At 40.1% G+C, this 23,471-nt stretch overlaps 1 protein-coding gene across 1 annotated transcript in view; it reads left to right on the forward strand.

Annotated features, from left to right (window-relative positions):
* Positions 1–23,471, forward strand: part of ptprfa (protein tyrosine phosphatase receptor type Fa) — a 223,900-nt gene that overhangs the window by 23,882 nt on the left and 176,547 nt on the right. Inside the window, 1 exon segment of the mRNA XM_042512701.1 lies at positions 1,838–2,008. Coding sequence (XP_042368635.1) covers positions 1,915–2,008 — 94 coding nt within the window. The 5' untranslated portion in view covers positions 1,838–1,914.

The following is a 23,471-nucleotide window of genomic DNA, read 5'->3' on the forward strand; positions in this document are numbered from 1 at the left end:
AGAGTAGCTGAAGATGGCCAGAGGACAATGTAACATATAGGCTGTCAAGTGGATGTAACACAGTGTACTGAAAGACAGTGTGTGTGGTTGGAGCTGTCCACTGTTAGCATCTGTGTGGATGGTGATGATGGGATTCTGTATTGTTCTGGATTTCATCAGAGAAAGGAGAAGAATCAGGGGACAGTATGCAGCCTAGGCACATTTCCCTCCGTAATATGCTTATGTGCTGAGACAGAGGGGAGTGATTTGTATCACTGATCCCTGGATTCATAGCACTGGACATCAGATATCCGGTGCTGGTGTGCAATCAGTGAAGTTGTAAAGACCTAGCTGTACTTGTGTTTCAGTTGGTTGCTTTTCAGTAACCACACTGCATTGTTTCTGAGCAGATACATCTTCTATACCAATTGTATCTTATCATTTGAGTTTTTCCCATACCAGTACCAAAAATATACTTTAAAATGGTACAGGTGGTGAAATGTACCTGAACTGATACCTTTTTCAAAATAAAGCACAAAATAATGGTGGACACTGTGAAAGATGGCTTTGTTTTATTGCGGAGGCAAATGTAAACTTAAGATTGATTTATAACTTATTAACGGTGTTAAGCACAAGTGTGTACAAGTTCACATAATATATTCTCATAATAAAACCTAATCCCATAACAATAATTTAGCACTACGTAACAATCATAGGTTTTATGATTTTCTCCCAGGAGTCCAGAATATTAATAATAATACAATATTTTTATTGGGTTTTAAAAATAGATAAGATATCAATACATAGCACAATATATAAAACAGTAACACATAACACAAACACTTAGGCCTACACATACAACACTAAAAACACAGCCCTGCTACAGGACAAATTAAAACTGATAATAAATAAGAAAAATAAATAAAATAAGAATAAGGATTTTTAAAAAAAAGAAGAAAGAAGTGAGATAGAATTAAGGACAGATGGACATGAAATTACCATTTCTGAAAAGGTAATTTACAATACTGATACCTTTTCTAGACCAAAGATGGAATGCAGAGTCTGGAAGTCCAGACTAGGGGTCTAATTTATAACCATTGCGCATGCACAAAACCCCATGCATAAATTGTGAAAAAACACAAAGTGGGAAGAATTTGTGTGCCTGTACAGAAACTTTGACCCAAGGGTACGACTTTTTATTTTTTATTTTATTTTATTTTTTTTTTTTTTAGACAGGGGGCATTGGTGACGCAGATGAAACCATCTGCGTCACCAATGGTGATGAATTGAAGTCAGATTGTGAAAATAAAATGTGCGAAGCATCATTATACATATAATGATGCCTATCACACAATACATTTCACTTCATATCACAGGTTACTAATAGATCCACTTAATCAAAAACATTTAAAGCAGTGTTATTCATGCCAGTGGGCCATTAAATTGAAATGTAAAATGTGGAAGAAAGATCAAATCTCAAATGAAATTGCGCTCATTTTTTCACCATCACATTCTCCTCACGAGTAGAGAGGAGACAGCCGGCCTGTGTGCTGCTGAGACTCGTGTTCAGCTGTAGAGTCCACAGCAACTTTTTCAAGGAGGCTGATACACATGCAGATAATTCCATGTCAATTTGGGATTTATAAAAGGAAATTGCACCCTGGCAGGCGTACAAATGGTCTTATAAATCACAATGTTTATTGTCACACGCCATTTCTGTCTTTTGTCATTGCGTACACTTATAGTTTGAATCCCACTTACTGTTGTATAAATGACACCTCAGGTTTGTGTGGGGTTTCAATGAGATGCAAACAAAAGTCTGGTTGTCATTAACATCAGTTCTCTTGTCTCTTTGCAGGTGTCACTCTATGATTGTATGAGGTTGTAGCTAATCAGCATCAGCATCAGGACTGGAAGAGTGTGTACAGTCAGACCATGGACTTTAGCTTCAGATGGCTGTCACCTCTTACCAGGGGAGCTCTCCATCTCCTGCTGCTGGCCAGACTGGTGCTGCCATCCTACACAGAGAGTGAGTACTTATATGATCCTCACAGCTCACAGCTCTGCCCAGAGCTCAGCAGTTTTACACACAAACACTATTCATTAGCTGCCCTGGAGTCTGCAGAGTGCTTAGGTTACTTTTTGTTATGTGACTGAAATATAGTACCACTGCTAAGGTTTAACACTGAAATATTTTGACTTCAATACATCATTAGTTTTAAGATTAATTACTGTTTACTGATACATGATCATGAGAACAGGCAACATGTGCCTTCTTCTACACTGAAGATTCAAAGATGAGCTTAGAAAATTTATCAAAACAAAAGTGGAATTTAGAGGTTTACAGAGATATTTGTTGAGCCAAAGGTACACATTTTATCGAAAAGGTTTGCAGAATATTCCTGTGGGTTTCATTGGTTTGGATTGTTCATTAAATTGGAGTAGTTCCAGGAATCCCATTCACAGACAAAAGTTCCTCCTCACACTGCTGTCACATTGCATTTCCACAGTTCACAAGACATTGCCCATTCACACACACAGTATTGAAGCTAGTGTAAGAGCACATGTAAATTATATATATAATGCTTAAATCCATATTTGATGGCTTTTAGCCTTTCAGAAACATAATTTTAACCACAAATTAACAACAACAAAAAAGATTTTCTATCAGTATTGCTACTTACTGTTTTTTGATTCAGCTGTGGAAGTTACAGTGTTGCCATGGGAATGGTAGAGTAATATTTTCAGTGATGTTGATGGTGTGCTGTCCTGCTGATTTGATCACGTTCTAAATGTCTAGTTGACCTGGATTGCCTGGTTGGACCCACTTGTTGTGAAATTTCGAATGAGGGCTTCTCCATAAAGTTCCAAAAGTAGATCATTATCAGGATGTTTGCATGAGCTGTTTTGACTGTTGTTTTAACTCCTCATGTGACTGGTTCAGTCACTTTATTCCCTTTTCCTTTTCTCCCTCCTTTCAACTCTCATGAAGCGTGTGGGTACTGATGCTACACTTGTGTGGGAAGCATTTTTGTTGGTCATGAACAAGGATTAGGAAAGAACATTGTAATATTCATAAGAACAAATACAAATGGCCGCAGTGTCTCTGCATCCTGCTCTGCAAGTGGAAGCAAAGAATACGGAGTCTCTGCAGGGCTCACTGACTCACTGATGAGATTATGAGGGAAACAGGAAGGGAAAATTGTCTGTTCAGTCCAGACAAGGGTGGGCAATGTGTTTTTCCGGCATGCCATACTAACTCAAATAAAAGAAGGGGAATTAAAAATGAAACAGAAATATGAAGTAAAACTAGCCTACATAAATTTGGTAGACATTACAGATTGCTTTACAATAAGCTATTTCCCAGCCCAGAGGGACAGGGGCCTTGTTTAAAAAAGACCATTTCTAGAAAATGTTGGCTTTTTTACGACTGTACAGAGGTGCAAATTTATCAGCTTTCAGCGAAAACTGCTGTTCTGAATACAAAACAAGTCATTTGTGAGATCCATGTAGATCAGATGAGTTATAAAAAAAGGGTGGGGGAGTCGGGGGCTGCGAGGACAGAGTCACAGGGAGTACATGAGGTCAGTTTTTATCTGCCCACATGATAGAAAACCTCTGACAGTAGCTTTATGATAATGTTGTGATTTATATGGCGATGTCTCAAGCGTTTGTTACCCTGATTAGGTTAAGTTATTATTATTCATTTTTCAATGATTATTTTTAAAATCTCAGCTTTATTTGATAGGACAGATGATTAGAGTGAAAGGGGAAAGAGAGAGGGGAAGACATGCGGCAAAGGACTCAAACCCACAGTGCTGTGGCAGGGACACAGCCTCTGTACAGGGGTCGCCCACTTTACCAGGTGAGCTACGAGGTGCCCCAGGTTGAATTATTTTTATTAAGGAAAAGTAAGCCATTGCTTTCCTCTCTGCACTGCTGCTTGTACTGAGTGACATTATGAAGCGTTCAAGCTCTATTCAATAAAAATGGCAACTTGGTGAATGAAATTATAACTCATGATGTGTTTAATGTTATCTTGTAAAAAATCTGTTTTTTTTAAGAAACTTTGATAAATAAAACTTTTCGAAAAAAAAACTTGTTTATGTTTTTGCAGCAATAGATGGAATTATGATACATTATACAAAGTAAAGAGGCTTTTTGAAGCAGTTATTTTTAAATGTAGTGTAATGAAGGACTGAGGGACTTTAAAACAGTTCAGTTATTTTGTTTTTACAAAAAACATTTTTTTGTTTTGCTGGCAAGGGAGAATAACAAAATCAAAATAAAGCGTCATATCTAAGGTCTTTTGATTGATCAAACAGCAGAAAAAAAGCCTGGAAAGCCACATTTCAAAATTGATATTTAAAAAGAATTTCCTCGTGGAAGGGCCTACCATTGGAACTCCCTATTCAGGGAGTTCACATCTTTGTCACCTTTTTCACCACTGAAGAGTTTGCACCCCTGTCTCTGTGCCAATCTGGTTTAATTTGAGGTCAGAATGAAAAAAATAATCACACGAAACAATCCACTCAAAGGGGTTTGTTATAATTAGTGTCTGACAACATTATACAAAGGACCATACAGAGAAATGAAACATGTTTCTGTGGCTTTGACTTGTTCTGGTCTGCTTTGTGTCTCACTAAAGGACAATCCTGGTTCTGAAATCTCACGAGAGGTGACTTTCTGCAGAATACACTGGTGGAAATGTGAGAGGCAGTAGCAGAGAGGAGTTTATGGTAATCTTTGTGTTGGACTAAAGAAAGGAAATGTTCCTGTTTTCTGAAAGAGTAAGAAAAAACAATAGTTTGTGTTTGCAAAATGCTCCAACAGAATGACAAGTGACACTGTGTGCAGCTCTCATAGAATAGTTGTGTGGGATAAAGCTGAAGGTGTGGTTAGCTGTGCTACGAATGGATCCTAACACTGCTGTCCAAACACTGCGTCTTGCAGACCACTGGGGTCTGCAGTGACCATTTTGAGGACTACTGCCAACCAAAGGGTGGAAGAGACCTTAAACTAAAGCACTTTCACTTTAAGAAAAATGACACAGTGGAGGCTTTGTTGTTAAGTTATTGTATTGACCTGGCTTAAGTTAACAACACATGAAAGCATGAAACAATGGCAACAAGTATCCTCACTATAGTCAGTAAAGCATTTGATACAGCTCAAAAATAAAAGAGCTACTTCTAAAAACAGCATATACAGTGACTGAGAAAATAAAAGACCAGGAAAGTTCCACATTATTGATCTTTTGTAAGATATTTTGTAACAAAACATAAAGAAAATTGTAGTGCATTCTGAGGATATTAATACATTGTTATTTTCACGAACATACACATGAATTATAATCAAATAAGTGTTCTGTTATACTTGTGTAACTCTGTGAAAATAACTCAAACTTTAAAGCCATGGCAGTACAGACCTGCATCACAGAGTGAAGAAAAATTAAGGTACAATGTAGATTTATTGTCATATTTCTTAAACTTAGTTTAAGAAGAAATGAAATTAAAGTTAATCCTAAATCCTGCTCCATCTTTTTGGCGTTGAAGTAGGAGTTGAGGAGTCTCACAGCCTGGGGAAAGAAGCTGCTCTGTAGTCTGGTGGTTCTGCAGCGGATACTTCTGTATCTTTGTCCAGTTGGCAGCAGGATGAACAGACTGTGGCTGCTGTCTTTCAGTATTCTTTGGGCTCTGTGCAGACACCTCACTTCACCAAGGTCACTGATGATGACAGTTTTAATCACCCACTGTAGAGCCGTCCTGTCCTGGGCCGTGCACAAACCATGCCAGTTTGTGATGTTTCCAGTCAGTATGCTTTATATTGCTCCTCTGTAGAAGTTAACCAGGATCTTGCTCTGGAATTTAGCCTTCCTAAGTTTCCGTAGAAGGTAGAGCCTTTTCTGTGCTTTTTGGTGGGTTTTTGGGTGGTGATGTGTGATGACCAAGATAGGTCCTCAGTGATAGTAATTCCAAGGAACCTATAGCTGTTCACCTGCTCCACCTCAGCTCAACTGATGTAGACAGGGGTGTGCGTCTTTGCCTCGTTCTTTCTAAAATCAACAATCAGCTCCTTGGTTTTTCAGACGTTGAGCACTAGGTTGTTCTCTGTGCACCACTCTGCAAGATTGTCGATTTTCTCCCGGTATGAACTCTCATTGTTGTTTGTAATATGGCCAATGATGGTGGTGTTGTCTGCATACTTCACAATAGAGTTCTCCTGATGTCTGGGAGTGCAGTCATGGGTGTACAGTGTGAACAGGAGGGGGCTGAGCACACAGCCCTGGGGGGCTCATGTGTTGAGCACTAATGTAGAGGAAGTGAGACTGCCAATCCTAACTCTCTGGGGTCTGCATGTAAGGAAGTCCAGTATCCAGTTGCAGAGTGTTATGTTTTCCAGTAAGCTTCATGGGAGAGATTTTGTTGAATGCTGAGCTGAAGTCAACAAACAGCATCCTGATGTAGCTGTTCTTATTCTCCAGGTGAGTGAAGACTGAGTGAAGAGCAGTAGATATGGCATCCTCTGTGGATCTGTTGGTTCTGAAAGCATACTCGTGAGGATCAAGGCTGGCAGGGATGTTGCTAATGAAGCTAATATTTACCATTTATGAACAAACACATTGTATGAATACATTAATTAATTTACTTTTACTTATTTAACTGTGAATTTCAACTGACATATTTATGAATAACACAGTCATGATGTCATTGCCTTTAATCTTATTTCAGTTAAAATGTAATTAGTCTAATGGGAACAGTTGAGACGGTTATCCCCTTTGCGAGACCAAAGTTCACCGTCAAGTCTGATGCTGATATACAGAGGACAGATGTTTTTCTGTCAGCTGTGATCGGTAACATGGCTTGTTGTGTTTCACACACATACAGGGAGTCAAGCTAAACAGGAATCCTCTGTGTGTGCCTGTGCAGGTTCAGAAACAGTGTTTCCATCAGTGAGCCACAGGAGTTATCCAGAGTGGCTATAGTGAACCTGAGAACAGGGTGGCATGTGCAGTATGTCAGTCAGTTCAAGTTGAGGTGACGCTTTCTGACTGTTGCATGAAAGAGGAGAGGACACACGCTTCCGTTGTCATTCAATCATAGCAAAGTCTGAGATCTGCTGTTTCAGCTCAGTGTGGATCTGTGAGACTGGCGCTATATCTGTCAGTGCAGCACATCCAGATTAGCCAGCATCGAGAAATATGTGAGGCACTCGGTTATTTGTCTGGAAAATAATAAGGGTCAAAACAGATTTTCACTCTAACTTCATATTGAGGTTGTGCAGGTGGCTCATTATGTCCAACCCAAAAGCCAAATCACACACCCAGCCTGGGTCATGCAACTCTGAGAAGTCGTCAGCATTACCGACAGTCACCAGAAATGTCTCTGTCTCTCCTCAACTCCAATACACGGCAAAATATTCAGTGGGATGGCACGTCTGTGTGTTCTGTCTCACTGTCCTCCAGTACCTGGATGTACAGGTAATGTTTAGGGCCTTGGGCCCAAATAGACTTTACTAGTTTTACCACCATTTTAACAGTATTATCAAGTTGCAACACACGGATTCTTGGTTAATGATTGAGTGCAGGAAGTTCAAATCTGAGTTGGGGTCGTCCTCTCTGACCTGGTCCTGTATCCTCTGCAGGAACAAGACTTTCTTTCTGGGGAAGTTTGGAGATCCATCAATGGTCATGTTCAGCAATATAGTTCATGGCAGTTGGGTTTCTCCAGATATCCTGACACCTTGCCATAGAGGTCTGCTCTCTGTTGTGCCCTTTAATCAACCCTTTTTTGACGTTCTGGCTTGGCTTGGTTTGGTTTGGTTTGGGCCATCAGCCCAGCGCAATAGGGATTTAAGTTCCCATGACATCAGGACTACCTGCTTGTAGGCTTTAACTACTGACAGCTTGTCTTGGATGATGATATTTATAAGCAGTGGGCTGAATGGCTGAAGTTCCTCATTATATTTGCAAGTGTTTTTCCATCACACAGCAGGCAAGTAAACAAAGTTTCCCTGTTGGAGATGAGCTGTTTGCATTGGTGCAGTGAGAGCCTGCTGTTTACAGCTCTTCATCTAACATTTCATGGATTCTTCTCAATAAATAAGGTTGTTTTTTATTCAAAAGTGTTTATTATAAAGTAGCAAAATAAGGAGATGTTGGGTTTGGGGCATCAACTTGACAGACTCCTGTATAGCTAAAAGTGAACATGAAACAGTGAAATAAAGCTGATATCTAAAGTACAAACGGAATGCAGGATAGAAACTAAACTCCAAACCACAGAGATTCAGTCACAAGCTACAGAACTAATGAGAACTAAACACAGGGACTGCATAAAATCTTTCTATCTAGTCCCCTGCATAGACAGACAGGGGTCGAGTTTCACACATGTATTTGCTTTAGGGGGAGAAGGGGGTGTTTAGGAGGTTAACTGCAGTGTACAAGAGTCACTGCTACCTGTTTGAAGACAATTTTAGGGCATTCTCTTCTCTTCTTGGTGATGACAACTTTGTAGCGTAGTGAGCATGCTCAGTCAAAATTGTCTGTTAATGTTGAATTTTTTAAACACCACAGTACTCTCAACATATCAGATATAGTGTCTCTGAAGCAACTCTGGAGACAAAAACATCTGTATCTGTCACCACAACTGCAAACGTTACTAACGTCAGTCTGTCACTTGAGGATGCTGAGTAAGGACGTGTTCACACCTGTCTGTTTGTTCCGGAACAGGGAGCCTTTTCTCCTAAGATCGGTTTGTTTGGACATATGTAAACGCAGCAATCGCACTCGGTAGCGGAACAAAACAAGTGGCCCGAGATCGCCTAGAAGAAGTGGTCTCGGTTCGCTTCCATTCAACACCTGGAGCGGTTCGTTTGCAGTGAGAACAAAACTGACACAGCAACCGACACAACTGACTCATAACTGTGGTTCAGCCTCCAATAAAAGGGCGAAGTTTACTAACTTGTGAGTCAGCTAATGAGTGAGAGGGGCTTCAAACGCTCTGTTGAGCAGTGTCACGCTAAAGCTAAAAATCTGCGACAGCAGTATATCAATGTGCAGGACCAGCTTGCCAGAAGTGGGAGCTCCAGGGATGAGTAGGACAAATTCCCCTGGTTTGACAAGCTGGATAATATTTTAGGGACTAAACCAGTTGTTGAACCGGTGGATATCATCGACTCCAGTGATGCTACATCACGTAGCACCGGCTCTTCTGATACTGCTACTACACCCAACACTAGCACTTCTGCTGATACAGAATCAAACTGTGCTGAATCGGCAGATAGAAGTGGTGAGTAACGGATCACCTTTTAATATGTTTATTATCACTTTCAATTGACATATCCTTGTAGCTGTATTACATCATTTATTTCTTAGCTGAGTGTTGTACTGTTGCAAACCATGTTCAGCCACTAATGCACTGTCATAAGCAACAGTATATGTATTAATGACAGACCTGACATAAATAATGTGTAGCACAGAAATAAAAACACACACACAGCACCATAAACATAAAAAACTAAAACTAGCTGACTGATACCATGTTTACTTTTTTCAGTTCAGATATTGCAGTAAGTAGTCACTTGCTTTAATTGACAGTGGTGCATGCTGAATCACTGGACAACACACTGGACTTCACTGACATGGAGGAAACAGCCATAGGAAGCAGAGGCCATACTCCAAACCCCGAATTGCGTGTTCCTGAGTCTCAGCCCAGGAAGAGGAAAGTCAGATCTTCTCTGTCTGACCAGCTCCATCTTTACCAGGCTGAACAGAAAAGGCAACTAGATCAAATGTATGAAGCTGAACAAATCCAACAAGCCCCAGAGACCACTGCCCTGGAGAACATGCTAAGGCTGCAGCAGGAGGCTGAAGAGCGAAGATTCAATGCCATGCTGACTCAACAACAGGCAAACCAACAAATGTTTCTGCAGTTGATGGGAACTTTCATTAGCACTTTACACCAACAGCCACATTCATCCTACAATTCCACAAGTCTTATTCCTCCTACATTCCAGAATCCTACACCCAATTCACCTGGACCACTGATGATGCCAGTGCCTGCACTGCAGCACCAGTCCTATCCACCACCTCGTGCTCCACAACCCCCAGTCCACCTAGAGCAGGCCTGCCACCCTGGTTAAACACCAAATCAATCCACTGATGTGTCTTCTGTTTGCATAGTGTTAACAACACAACACAGCAATTCTTTAACTTGTAGAATTGATTAATCTATTCAGTGATTGTTCATTACAGATTCAAAATTATTGTTATACAATGTTTTTTTTACTCAACACGTCTGTGTTTTGCACTTTATTTTACATTTTACAAAGAAAAAAAAATGTACAAACTGTAAAAACATAGCATTTTGTATTTTCTTTATTCTGAATACAATTTTATTTTTATAACAAAGCTATTATTCAGTCAGTTCTTTTGTTATACAATACTGTACTGTCTGCTTTGACAGCTGACCCGTGTTAGCCTACTAAAGTTCTTGTAATCCAAGAAAAAGTTTAACTTTGAAGCCTTTTTTTTGGTCAACATTGGATTATTTATTATTATAATCCAAATAATAAAACAGAACGTCAATAGAATAAAAAGCCTGCCTCCATGAACTTTTACAACCATGAGAACCGTTATATCTCACACAAAGCAATAAAAAAGCAAAAATAAAAAACAGGAATCTTGACATTACTGTCTAGAATAATACCTGCAAAGTGCATCTCTAATTTCATTTGCTTTTTCATTGTCCACTTGTGGGTTGTCCTCATTTTCCTCCATCACATTGTCTCTATCCAGGAATTGTTAGTTGAGAACTTCACAAAAATTGTGTAGGACACAACATGCTGACACAATTTGGCTGACCAGGGTAATGTGGGCATCACATACCTTTAGCAGACATCTCCACCTGCCCTTGAGGCGCCCAAAGGCACGCTCTACAGTCATGCGAGCTTGACTCAGGCGATGGTTGAAACCTATCTGCTCTTGTGTTACTCCTCTAACCTTACCGTAAGATTTCATCATCCATGAGAGCAGAGGGTAGGCCGAATCACCTAAAATAACAAGTGGGACATCAATCTTTTCAAATGTTTCTATCATTCTAGTGTGCCACTATTACCTCGCTCATACAGTCCTGAAAGTGCAAAAACACGGGCTTAATGGATCCTACCTGGTCGCCCAACATTAATCCCAGAAAATTAGTCTGTGGTTCACCACACCTTGCAAAATAATAGAACAATGCCCCTTTCTGTTATAATAATCAGCTGGCGCAACAGAAGGAGCTCTGATGTTAACATGTGTTCAATCAATAGCACCGGCTACCTGGGGAAATCTCCATTTATCACGAAAGCCTTGTGCTATTAATCTGAACTCAGCAGCAGAGTGTGTTTTGATGTACTGTGGCTTTAATACTGCATTTATGACCGTGACAACTTCTTGAGTGATGACACAACATGTGGACAAGCCAAGGCCAAAAAGGTGTGAAAGAGAGCGGTATTCCAAATTTGTTGCCAGTCTCCAGATGCAAATTGCCACTCGAACCTCAACAGGCACTGGCTTTCTGTATCTGGTATTTTGTCGGGTCAACCAGGGCCGGAGGGCATCACACAATTGTGAGAAAGTGCCACTCGTAGTCAGTCCGAGTGCTGGAGATGTGTGGCCACCAAGATGTAGTGCGTGGATATACCCATATCTCCCTGTAGGGAAGGCAAAGAGATGGAAGATGTTATCCCAATGTGTCATTATTGTTATTTTATGTGGTTTAATGTCTCTTTCCGCCGCATAAGACCTATACACAGACAAGGTATGCACAGTTTACTGATTAGATAACAATAATCTGATGAAGCTTACCTGATGTACCGTCTGTAGTGTCGTGTGAGTGCGAGATGTGCAGAAAGTGCGCCCATTAGAGCCCATCTTGGTCGGCGATTACTTGAGGCGGCACGTCTTCTCCTCAGTAGATGGAGTAGGAGAATGTTTTCGACACACAGTCTGGATTCGCTGTAGAATTGGATATTTTCCTCAGTTGTGTAACATTGGTATAGTAACCACAGAAATGTGCAAAAACAAATTAGCCACACACGCTGTTGGTGCTCCATAATTGCTGTTTTTTACCGGCATTTTTCCTTCCGAGATTTCTGACCAATGAGAGAACGGCTGGTCGCACATGGCGTTTGTTTCCAACTTTGTACCGCTACAGACTGTTGCCTTGTGAACACAAACAACACAAATGAAATATGCAACAATTGTATCAATTTAGCTTCTGAATCGGAACAAAGCAAACGGGCCACAGGTGTGAATACAGCCTAAGAGTCAACTTGGAGCCTTTCAGCCAATCTAAATTAAGACAGCGCCCTTTGTAAGAATCACTTTGAATAGTGATACAGGCTAGAGATCATTAACATAATGCTGCATTTAATAGATTTTTGGAGGCCATTGCAGGTAGGACTGAGATAGTTCATTCAGTCGGTGGGGGGCGTATGTTACCTATGTGTGCTCCAGACTATTCTGAATGATTGTATGGACTTCAGTCCTTAATGATAATAAATTCTGCCTCTGTCTTCTCATTCCTACTATCATGTGTCTGTATGTTTATCACTAAGCTTGCTTAGTCGTGATGTGCAGGTCAAGGTTTTTTTTAAAGCCTGTACAAACCCAGTCTGTAATGAGAGCCAGTATGCCCCACCCGACTCGTAAAAACATATGCTAATTACCCAAACTGCAAAGCTGCTAACTGGAGCTGAAAGCTTCTTGGAGTGACCATTGCTAATCACAACCTACTTGCTTCTTGCTAAATCTTAAATCAAAAAACCTGTATTTTCTGTTTAAAAGTACAAATGTAGGAAGATAGCAAGTACTCACCCGAATTTAAAGTGGTAACTTCTTAAAGCTGTGATCTTGAGCGCACAGTTAATAGGTACAGTGGTTTGTTTACAGAAGTGAGTATTTAATGGAGTCACTTGAGATGCTTGCTTGCTGTAATGACGCTGTGTTAGGCCTACATATTTGCAAAGAGAAATATTTTTACCTGACGTTATGACCAGAGGTTTAAATCTGTTGGACTTTAAAAGGCTTTCCTGCTCAAAAACCAAATAATGGAAGTCCTGAGCCCAGCAGCGCTGATTATAAAGCTGCTTGCTGTGTGAGAGAGACAGAGTGAGGAAAAGAGAAGGTGGAAATTGGATTAGGCTATTGCACAATATTTTTGAAAGTTATTATTAATTTACTCAGAACGCTGCTTTGTCACTTTATGGCCCACCTGACCCACGAGCTATGGCTCGACCCACACAGCACTATTGTTTAGTGAGTGAAGATTTCTGTGTAAAGCCGGCTGTATTGAGGACAGTCCACAGAAACTGAATATCACACACACTAAAGGCTGCAAAGGACTCCACACATAGAATCTCTTGCTTCACTATGTATCATTAATCACTCAGTTTGAGTTAAATGCAAAACTGATTTAGAGATGGTTATTTTGTGAATTATGTGTTCTGCTGTCCATAGCATCATTCAGCCTGCTGCGCTGGCTCAGTTTGATATATTTGATTCGCAGAGTCCATGCTGGCAGACTGCTATTGACACGTGTGTTGATTGGCAGAAGTTTGACACATGGATTATTATTTCATAAGGTGGAACTGGAGAAAAGTTCATTTTTCTCTTGTTGAAGAATGTATTTTTGAGTCTAGACATGATTGTAAACATACAGCTTGTTCCTTGTCAAGGCTTGTTAGTTCCATTTCACAGGTTAAGTTAGAAATGTTTACGTTTAAGTGCAAACTAGGGATGGATGCATTTAGGCATGAGTCTGGAGAGGCTGTGCTAAGAAAAACTGTGAGGGAGGTTAGAAAGTGACATTTGCATTTAAACAGTGCTCTGTATTCAGGGGTCTTTATCAACCTGGCTGCACTCTGCCCTGTGGGATGTGCTGAGTGCCCTCTTCCCAACACATGCTGTCTTTTTATGTGCTTTTGAAGATCTGTTTACATTTAATCATGTCTTATACAGCTAAGTCAGCCCTGGTTACCTGTAGCAAAACAACCACGAAGACCATGTTCATATATGACAAGTTAAAAGTTCCAGTGGGTTCCATCTCAGCTCCCTATCTGTGGGATTTAAGTTTGGGGACAAAAATACTAATAGTGTGCAAAGAGTGAATCTCACCTATTATGCATTTCTGTGTTTGTGTTTCTATGTTGCTAACCAGTGTTTTAAGGAAACAATTGTGTTTTTTTTTTTTAAAGGGATATTTCACAAATGTTCAGCTATCTTAGAATCAAAACAATGTGGGTGGTATGTGGAGATGAACTGTGGTAAACTTCCTTCCATCTAACCAGTGCCTGGATATCCCTCCTCCCCCACAGTGAAACCCCACCCAATGATGAAAATTGATACAAAACACATCATCTGGCAGAATTTCCATGGCTCTCAGTTTGTTTCTGGAACTACAGCCAGTACTTCTGCATTTTCATGATGCCTGCTACCAATGCCAGCATTGTGGGCACAAGAGCAAAGAGACAGATCAAGAGACAGAACCCCACCACCCTCTCTTTCTCTCAAACTCCGACAGAAATCCAGTCACATGCTAAAATTAGGTAAAGCTGATTGAATATAAATCAAGATTACATTACTGCACTACCTATTTCTTGCCAAAAATGTTTTCAGAAACACATTTTAATGCTGTGTTTTGCTGTGATAGCAAGAGTTTGTGAACAGAAAGCAGGCGTCATACTACTTCCTGCGCAGTCGAAATGGAAGCTGAAAATAAAGAAAAAAAACTGAGATCAAACAGTAGAACTACACAGCGCTGATCAAGATTCTTTTAATGAGTTGCATATTTCTTTTTAGAAATATGTTTTAGCTTAACGTTTAACTGTAACACAACAGAAGTTTCTTGCTGGCCTCCTCTATTGTTTCACACGGACATCACCCACCAGCAAGAGCATTTACTTTTCTGGTGCAGCACAGTGCATTCTGGTAGTTGAAGGTTTTCTGCTTCTTGAGCAAAATTGTCCTTAGAAAGTTTCTCTGTTTTCTCTGGTCATGTTGCACCACTTGCAAAAGTATTTGCATCTGCCTACTGCAGAGACAGAACAATTTTGCTATAAGGCCATATTTCCTGCAGTGAAATACTTTTTTAATCTTTGGAGGCCAGCGTCTTCAAGATGTCAGTCTGCCTCATATGAAGGGCCTTGTGATTCCTAGGTCACAACTATACTTCAACAAAACTATTCCTTAACTCCTGACTTCACAGCCTATTGTTTCACGTCTCCTTGTGTCCCATGGCAGCACACTTGTCTTACAGGCCTGTTTCTCCTTCGGGCTAAAGAATTTAATGGTGTGTAGGCATGTAGCCAGGCAGTCAGATGTTATGTGAGGTGGAATAAAGCTGTGTTTCAGAGGCAATTCACAATGACAAGTGACAACAGTGTGACACAAAGTGCCTGCTCCTCACAGTGACTCATTAGGCTGTGGAGCTTAGAAGAGCAGCCATGCAAATCAAGCTCTTTTCAATCAAAGTGACATATAAACAAGCTGGCTCCCTGCTCCTGAACACGCACAGCAGAAACCATGCGGTGCCTTTCACAGTTGCGTCTAGCAGGAATAAAACAATGGCCGCTAATGCAAATACAGGTGGAATAAATGTACAATTATATTCATTCAAAGGTAGCATTACCCCTATTTTTACCACCCTCATTCAAAGTCAAGACAAGAGACTTGATAAAAAGTATATTACATTGATTAAGGATTAAGTATTATTATATCAATAGAAAGTGAATCAATACAAGCAATGCTCATTGAGCTTTCCAAAGATGCTTTTCAGGGTAGCAAAATAATACTCTTCAAACAATACTGATGCTGTTTTTCCTGACTAAACAGTTACGATGAATGGTGCCCTCAGTGACTGGGGATGTGGGATTAAGCTAACATTGCTACAATGAAGTCAGACAACTAGTAAACAAGCCAAAAGTTTATTCAAATTACATAAACTACTTTTTTGCAGGTAAAAATCAAAGGTGAGCGGGTTTAAAATACCTTTAAAATCTGTCTTTACAAAGGAAAATTGTGTACATACACATTTACAATAGGTCCGAGTTGAAACTGTGAGTCATGTTTACAACAGTGAACTTCTATCTTTGTTTTTGTTTTTTTTTTTAAATAAATTAGCCTAAATGAGGGGGTTGTTTAAAAACTGACAGACTGGTTTCTTGCAGTCTGACTTTTTTCTTTCCTGCATATTAATTACCAACTTGACAGCTTTGCATTTGTAGAAATTTCATTCATTTTTCGACAATTCCACACCACACAATTTTTATTCCATATCAACATTCTGTGCCAGTGCAGGAATTAGTGCCCTTTCCATGTGCCAGATGGGGAAGTGGAGATGTGGTGGCCGGGATAGTGGATGCAAGGGTAGTGAGAGTTTGTATTCCATCACAGAACTGCCAGAAAGGTTGCCTTTTTTGCTTTTTCTCATCACAACTGAATCCCCCATTCCACTGCACAAAAAAAAACAACTGCTAACATCTGACTGTTTATTGTAACGGGAAGGTAACAATAAAAAAAAAAAACCTGCATTCTCACCTGTGACAAATGGCTCTGCAGTAGTAAGGGGTATTAATCACCTCTGGCTCTGGAAAGCATTGATGGAAACACAACACCCAGGTAAACGCGCACAGATCAGTCTATAGCCCATTAACCTATTTTTAGTGGGTTTGCAGCCAACTGTTTGCAACTGTGGTCATCCCTAAACAGAACTAGCATATTTAAATGGCTGTAAGTGAACACACTCTAAGATGGAGGGAAGAGCAAATGTTTCCTGTGCCTATTATATAGAAATATAGAAAATCCTTTCCTAGTGCTGCTCTCTGACGGGCCTGTCAGCATAACCTGTCAGTCCAGCTCCACCGCTTCCAACAGCTTAAACTTCCTGCTTCCTCAGAGTATCAGAGAGTGGGCAGAAGACTGATATAGGTCTACACAGAGGGAAGACAGAATGTGTCTCTGAATGTGTCACTGCTCTCACACCTCAGATATAAAGTGGAATTGAACTAGAAAATATGCCAAGGTAATTTACAGGGACACCTTGACATTTTAGACATTTAGTTTGTGTCACCAGGCAAGTTGGTGATCTTGTCTCAATTCGAGCCCAAGGTCCAATTGCTGTATTTTTCTCTCTCCTCCTTTCTAAACAAAAGGGCTTCACATTAGCATGTCCACCAAGATATCATGTCTCCATCACTGCTGATCAGAGCAGGGGCCACTAAATACCCATGACTATACAGCTGAGTCATTTGTCCCAGAAATAAATGCCCATTGTTATCTTTTCCAATGAAGACAAAAGCCAGATTTTTTATCCAGTGTGAAAGTAGCTGTAAATAATTCTATGTGCAGAACGAAACCAACCATATCTACTCTATATCTTCTTCCTCCGCGGCAAAGAGCTCTACTGTTGTCCAGAAACACATCAGTGAACCACTCTTGCACTGGATGACACGTTCCTTTATTACCATGAACACACACACTGTAATTTATCTTGACCAACAAGCCCACAAATGTGGATTAGGTCACCATTGACAATACTAGGAGGAATTACTGAAAATGCAGTAATTCCTCCTGCCAGACAGAAAGTCTGACTTTTTGATGTTAACAAAATGGATGGTCACCAGATTTTGTCTGTCAGCAGCTCCAGTCCAAAAATTGCAGTGACAGACTTGATATCCATGAGCATGGGATGTGAGAAAGCCAGTATGATGTGACAAGGTTTAACTGTGACTGGGCCGACTCGTAAACTGAATCATGACTGCTACTCGGCTCCCAGGAGTTAAACCACCCATGAAGAAATGAGCTCAAAACCAATACACTTTATTCCACCTACTTTTGAGTAGCCTGGAGGATGCTGGATTACTGGTCATCAAGTGAGAAGTAGGGCCATTTTACTGTGTTATACAGTAAGACTTCTTTTGCAGACAGTGGAGATACCCCCTGGAATTGTTTTGTTGTATTTACAACACATATTGTCAAAGGCCAGTTTTGTTATTTGTCTCATTTAGATGAAGATGATGATGATGATGATGTTGATGATGATGATGATGATGAAGATGATGATGATGATGATGATGATGATGATGATGATGATGAAGATGATGATGATGATGATGATTATTATTATTATTATTATTATGATTAGGCTTGATTTTATAGCCTGGCAATATAAATCTTCCATCAGTTTCATAGAACTCCATCCCATGTATTCCTTTAAACTTTAACGTGTAGCATATTTATGCAGGGCTGGGTAATAAACCCATAAAATTAATAATATAATAATATAATATAAAATAATAATATATTTTTTTTGATGATGACCTAATAAATGTTTGATAAATCCTCCAATAATCAAACCACTCGTACATGAGGGGTGGTAATGCACCTTAAACACCAGCTACTACCTGCCATTTACCAGAAAATGATGAAAGCAGTCACCTTTTCCCAGCCACTCATGTGCACTGCAACAGTATAATGATACAATAACATTCAACTTGTGTATTAAGTTATTTTTTGTCTAATTGTTTTGGCCACAGATAACTGTGGTGTGACTGAATTTGCCATAGAATGTTACAGTCTCTGTATAAACTTCCATTCATTCCCTTCTCCTGTGGGTGTAAAATCTGTACTAAAAATGTTTTTCTACAAAGAGTTTGACATTGTTTTACCATATTTATTTTTGGTTTTAATGCCATACTGCTACCTCAGTTCTTGTTTTATTTTTATAAATTGGTTTTAATTTTTTTTTTAATCTACCTCAGCTGCTGTTGTCATGTTCTGACAATAAATAACAGTTTAATCCACAATTAACATTTTTTAACTTTTACCCAGGACCAAAAATCAGCCTTTAAACTAATACAGGATTAATGATTTGACTTTTTTGGTAAACAATTATCGATATCAACCAATATGAAAATTTTAATCATTTTTAGCCATATCACCCAATGCCCCCAGACCCCACCACAAAACCAATCACTGAACAAAACACAAGCCTCAAAAAGTTTGACGGTATAGGACGTATAGGCGGCAGATGTTAAAACGGCAAGACAAGATGGTGTGCTAAAGAAGCCATTAAGAGGATGATGATGAATCAAAAACTTTCACATTTAATCCTGTCGAGTCATGGCATGTCATTGCCCAAAAAAAAAAAAAACAGTTAACAAGAGGGGACCCAGAGATGTATAGTACAGTGGCAGCACCTGCCTAAAAGTTTTTTTTTTAACTTAGAGTGATTTAAAAATGCATGTAGCCATTGGTACAGTCATTGCTGAAAGTGCTCGAGCACACATTTTGATAAGTTCAAGTGTCAAGTTAGTTGTATCCTCTGGATGTGTTTTATACCTATCCAGCAGAAATAGCTATTAGCCACTGGTGAAGCAGCTAGCAGGAGCGGATCCATTAGCTGTGTGTTATCAGTCTGTTGAAGATCTCTCTACCCTTCTCACCATTCAGATAATCTCTGCACCAGATGTGCCTCTGTACATTTGATGGCATGTTTTTGCTGTATTTGGTTGTTATATTTCTGAGTTGTTACAGTCGACAGGGTTGTGTGTGTGTTTTAAGTTCAACGTGACGGTGAACTAAATATTTGGTGGTGAAACATTTTGCAGTAAGTCATCTACCAGATTTAGAAAAGACAACTTTGCAACAAAGGTGAAAAAAAAAGAGTACAAGAAAAAAAAATCTTCTTGTAGTAAAATCGCTTCAATATGTTGTTTTTCCACTCTGGGTTGAAAGACTCTTTATATCCTACTTTATCCTATTTCCTTCTCATGATAAATTCCTGCCCATGTGGTTATATGCTGAAGTCAAATGGACATATTTCTAAGAAAACAATTCCAAGAGAACCAGCAAGCACAGAGTCAGAGAGGAATGTAAGTGAGCAACATGTTCTCATCCCAACTCGTCACATGGTGCCATTCTGTCAGTGACCTTCCACATCTACAGTACTTATGATGATTTAGGTATCCTTCTTCTTGGCAGCTGTTTATGCTCCGAGATGCTATTACCGTGATGTCAACAAATGCACATTGCTAACTATGCATTGCATTGCAACTTTGCAACTTGTAAACAAGCCAAACGTTTATCCAAATTACATAAACTACTTTTTTGCAGGTAAAAACTGAAGGTGAGTGGGTTTAAAATACCTTAAAATCTGTCTTTATAAAGGAAAACTGTGTACGCACACGTTTACAGTAGGTCCGAGTTGAAACTGTGAGTGATGTTTACAACAGCGAACTTCTGTCTTTGTTTTTTTGTTGCAAATAAATTAGCCTAAATGAGGGGGTTGTTTAAAAAACTGATAGACTGGTTTCTTGCAGTCTGACTTTTTTCTTTCCTGCATATTTATTTACCAACCTTGACAGCTTTGCATTTGTAGAAATTTCATTAATTTTCGACAATTCCACACCACGCCGGGGGACTTCCCTGATTGCCGGGGGACTTCCCCTGATACGCTGAGCTCCTTTCCTTCTCTCAATGCCGCCATCAGAAATCATGCATGTCTGTTAACTGCATTGCCATTTGCAAGCTTAGCTTAGCTCTGTGATAGCCATGTGGTACTCTCACTACCTGGGGCTCGCGATTACAGAGCCTGGGTCTGTTGAACTGCACTACGCTAATCCTGTTGCCTCTTGGGAGCGTTCCTGCTCCCTTGTTTCCTAGTTTCCCTGGATCCTGGCCGTAACCTTGACTGTGCCTGACCGTGGTGATAGCTGTGCTGATGCTGTGATCCTGCCTTTGGACAACTCCCTTTCAACATATGCATGAGACTGTTATCATCTCTCTCAACTGTATCATAGAGAGCAATTACTAATTTCACACCTACCATTATTGTAATATGACATGCATCGTGTTTCTATTATTGCTGTCCCCCCCACCCTCTCCCCCACCTCTCTCCCCCTCTGCTGTGATCTTTCCTTTTTTGCCATGATTGTATTTCATTTGCTATTTACGACATCTATTGCACGTCTGTCCGTCCTGGAAGAGGGATCCCTCACTATCCTCTACCGCTCTTCCTGAGGTTTCTTCCTCTTTTTTTTCCCCGTTACAGGGGTTCTTTTTGGGGAGTTTTTCCTTGGGTGATGTGAGGGTCTAAGGGCAGAGGGATGTCGTACACTGTAAAGCCCTCTGAGGCAAACCATGTTTTGTGATAATGGGCTATATAAATAAAACTGACTTGACTTGAACTGACTTGACACAATTTTTATTCCATATCAACATTCTGTGTCAGTGCAGGAATTAGTGCTCTGTCAGTGACCTTCCACATCTACTTATGATGATTTAGGCATCCTTCTCTTGGCAGCTGTTTACGCTCTGAGATGCTGTTACCGTGATTCCAACAAATGCACATAGTGGGATGAAGCAGCATGGTCATTATGTTTACACAACAAGATGGACTTTCATGATAGTTGGGATTAGGCAAAAGAGGCACATGGTAAGGTGTAGCAAAAAAAATCTCATCCATCCATATAGGAAGCAAACTCTGCACTCCCGTACGAAAGTCAGTTACCTGCCCTGTTAGCGCCCTCATGCTCCTAACATTATGTGGTTACTGCCTGACTTTTTCCATGATGCTGTTTTTCAGCGTTTCATGCACATATGACCGGTTCCGTCCGGCCGTGTTTTCAAGTATTGCCGCCCGTGTGAGCTGCATGTGTTTTGATATGCCGTCATCCGCCGGCGTATCATCCGCCGGCGTATCAAAACAAGGGTTCTGTCTCACTGCGTCCACAGGTGACACTGTCCAGCCATGTTGCATTGAAGGTTGCTTTTTGACAAATTTGCAGTGAGAACGGGCTGAAGTGAGAGATAGCTTCCATCTGCCAGTGAAGTGGGGAGGGGGAACCAGAATGTTTGATACACAGTGTCCAGCTTCAGGGTCAGCCAACAGCAGCCATGAGAAATAAATAGCTTAACAATGGTACGATCCACTTACTTCTCCACCCACCTCCTCTGCCTCCTTGAAACCTTTGATAAAACCCTCTGCACTGGCTTTGACTCTAACAAGCTGACTGATTTTTGCATGGTGCTTTAAAGGGCAGTATGTCCCTGCTATGCACTGACCATCCTCAGAACTCACAGTAACCTGTTGTACAATTTGTAGAATGGGTTTCCATGGAAATCTACTTGGGAGCAGTTCTTGGCTCCAACTGCACAAATGGGTTTTGAATTACATTGACCTTTAAAGTGCACGCTTATCAGCTGCCAAAAGTTACTGTGAAAATGTCTCGCCTTGCCTGCCAAATCCTCCTCAAGGGTCCCTGCTAGGGAAATAGGACTAAACTTGTACCTGGAACTTTAATGCTCCTCTTTGCATATAGCCTGTAGCACCCTCCAAGAATAGGCACGAGGTCTTGATTAAAATACTGGGTTTAATCCATTCAAAAACCAACCCATGAGATCTGAAGTAAATGAAGAAAAAGAAAAAATACAGAATACAATCAATAAAATGCATGTATAAATGTCCTATAAGGCAGAATAACTTCTAGCTTGCCTTTAAGTGATTATTCAATTGCAAAAACACTTTGAAATTACATACACCGACGTAGCATGTAATAATGCTCAAAATAGAACAGGCAAACACATCTGTAACATTAAACTCATAGTTTTTGCAAATAATTTAATAAACAAAACTACAATCAACATACCTCAAAGGCTCCTTATCCTTTTAAGAGGGGCTAAATCTTTCTTGCCTTTTCTTCTCCTTGTATTCTTCCTTCTATGTGTTCTCGTTTCTTATTTGCTTAGCTCTGCCCATTTCCTTGTTTTTGCCGTGTTTTGGCGCGGTGCTCCGCAGGTCTTCTCACAATTAACTCTGGGCGGACCACTCGTGTAGCAGTGATTAGTTCCGCCTCTCAGATTACAACCACTAATCGTAAGAAATAAAATATCAGGATAAACAGCCCAAAAAAATAATAATTAAACTGATGATGAGAGGCAGTTCCACAGCCATTTTAAAAATGCTGCAGTCACAATGTTGTAAATGTGGATAACTGATTTATGGTACAGGCCACTGTTTCAACACTCATACAAGATGAGCAGTGCAGTGCACACATCACATTATCTCATTTTTATGTATTGTAAGTGTATGGCTCTTCATGTCAGTGTGTAAATTTGAGAGATAGCTGTCCTAAGTAATTTGAGTCTTATTTTCATTTTGTTTACACAGTCCAAAATATGGCTTTACTGATGTTGGCGATAGAATATCCTGCTGACATCAGTTGGATTAGCTGCATGTGTCTGCTCAGCTCAAGGTGGGAGCAATTTCAAGACTGTTTCAAGACCCCAATATGTAGAAATATTCAAAAACAATCAGCAAAAGAACACATTTCACTGCCTGCAAAAACACTGCATGTTTTTTACCTCAGACTGCATGAGACTAGCATGAAGTGGGCATGTGTGTAAAGGGGAGACTCATAGGTACCCATAGAACCCATTTTTATTCAGCTATCTTGAA

Source organism: Plectropomus leopardus, chromosome 3, assembly GCF_008729295.1.
Source record: "Plectropomus leopardus isolate mb chromosome 3, YSFRI_Pleo_2.0, whole genome shotgun sequence".
NCBI classification, from domain to species: domain Eukaryota; kingdom Metazoa; phylum Chordata; class Actinopteri; order Perciformes; family Serranidae; genus Plectropomus; species Plectropomus leopardus.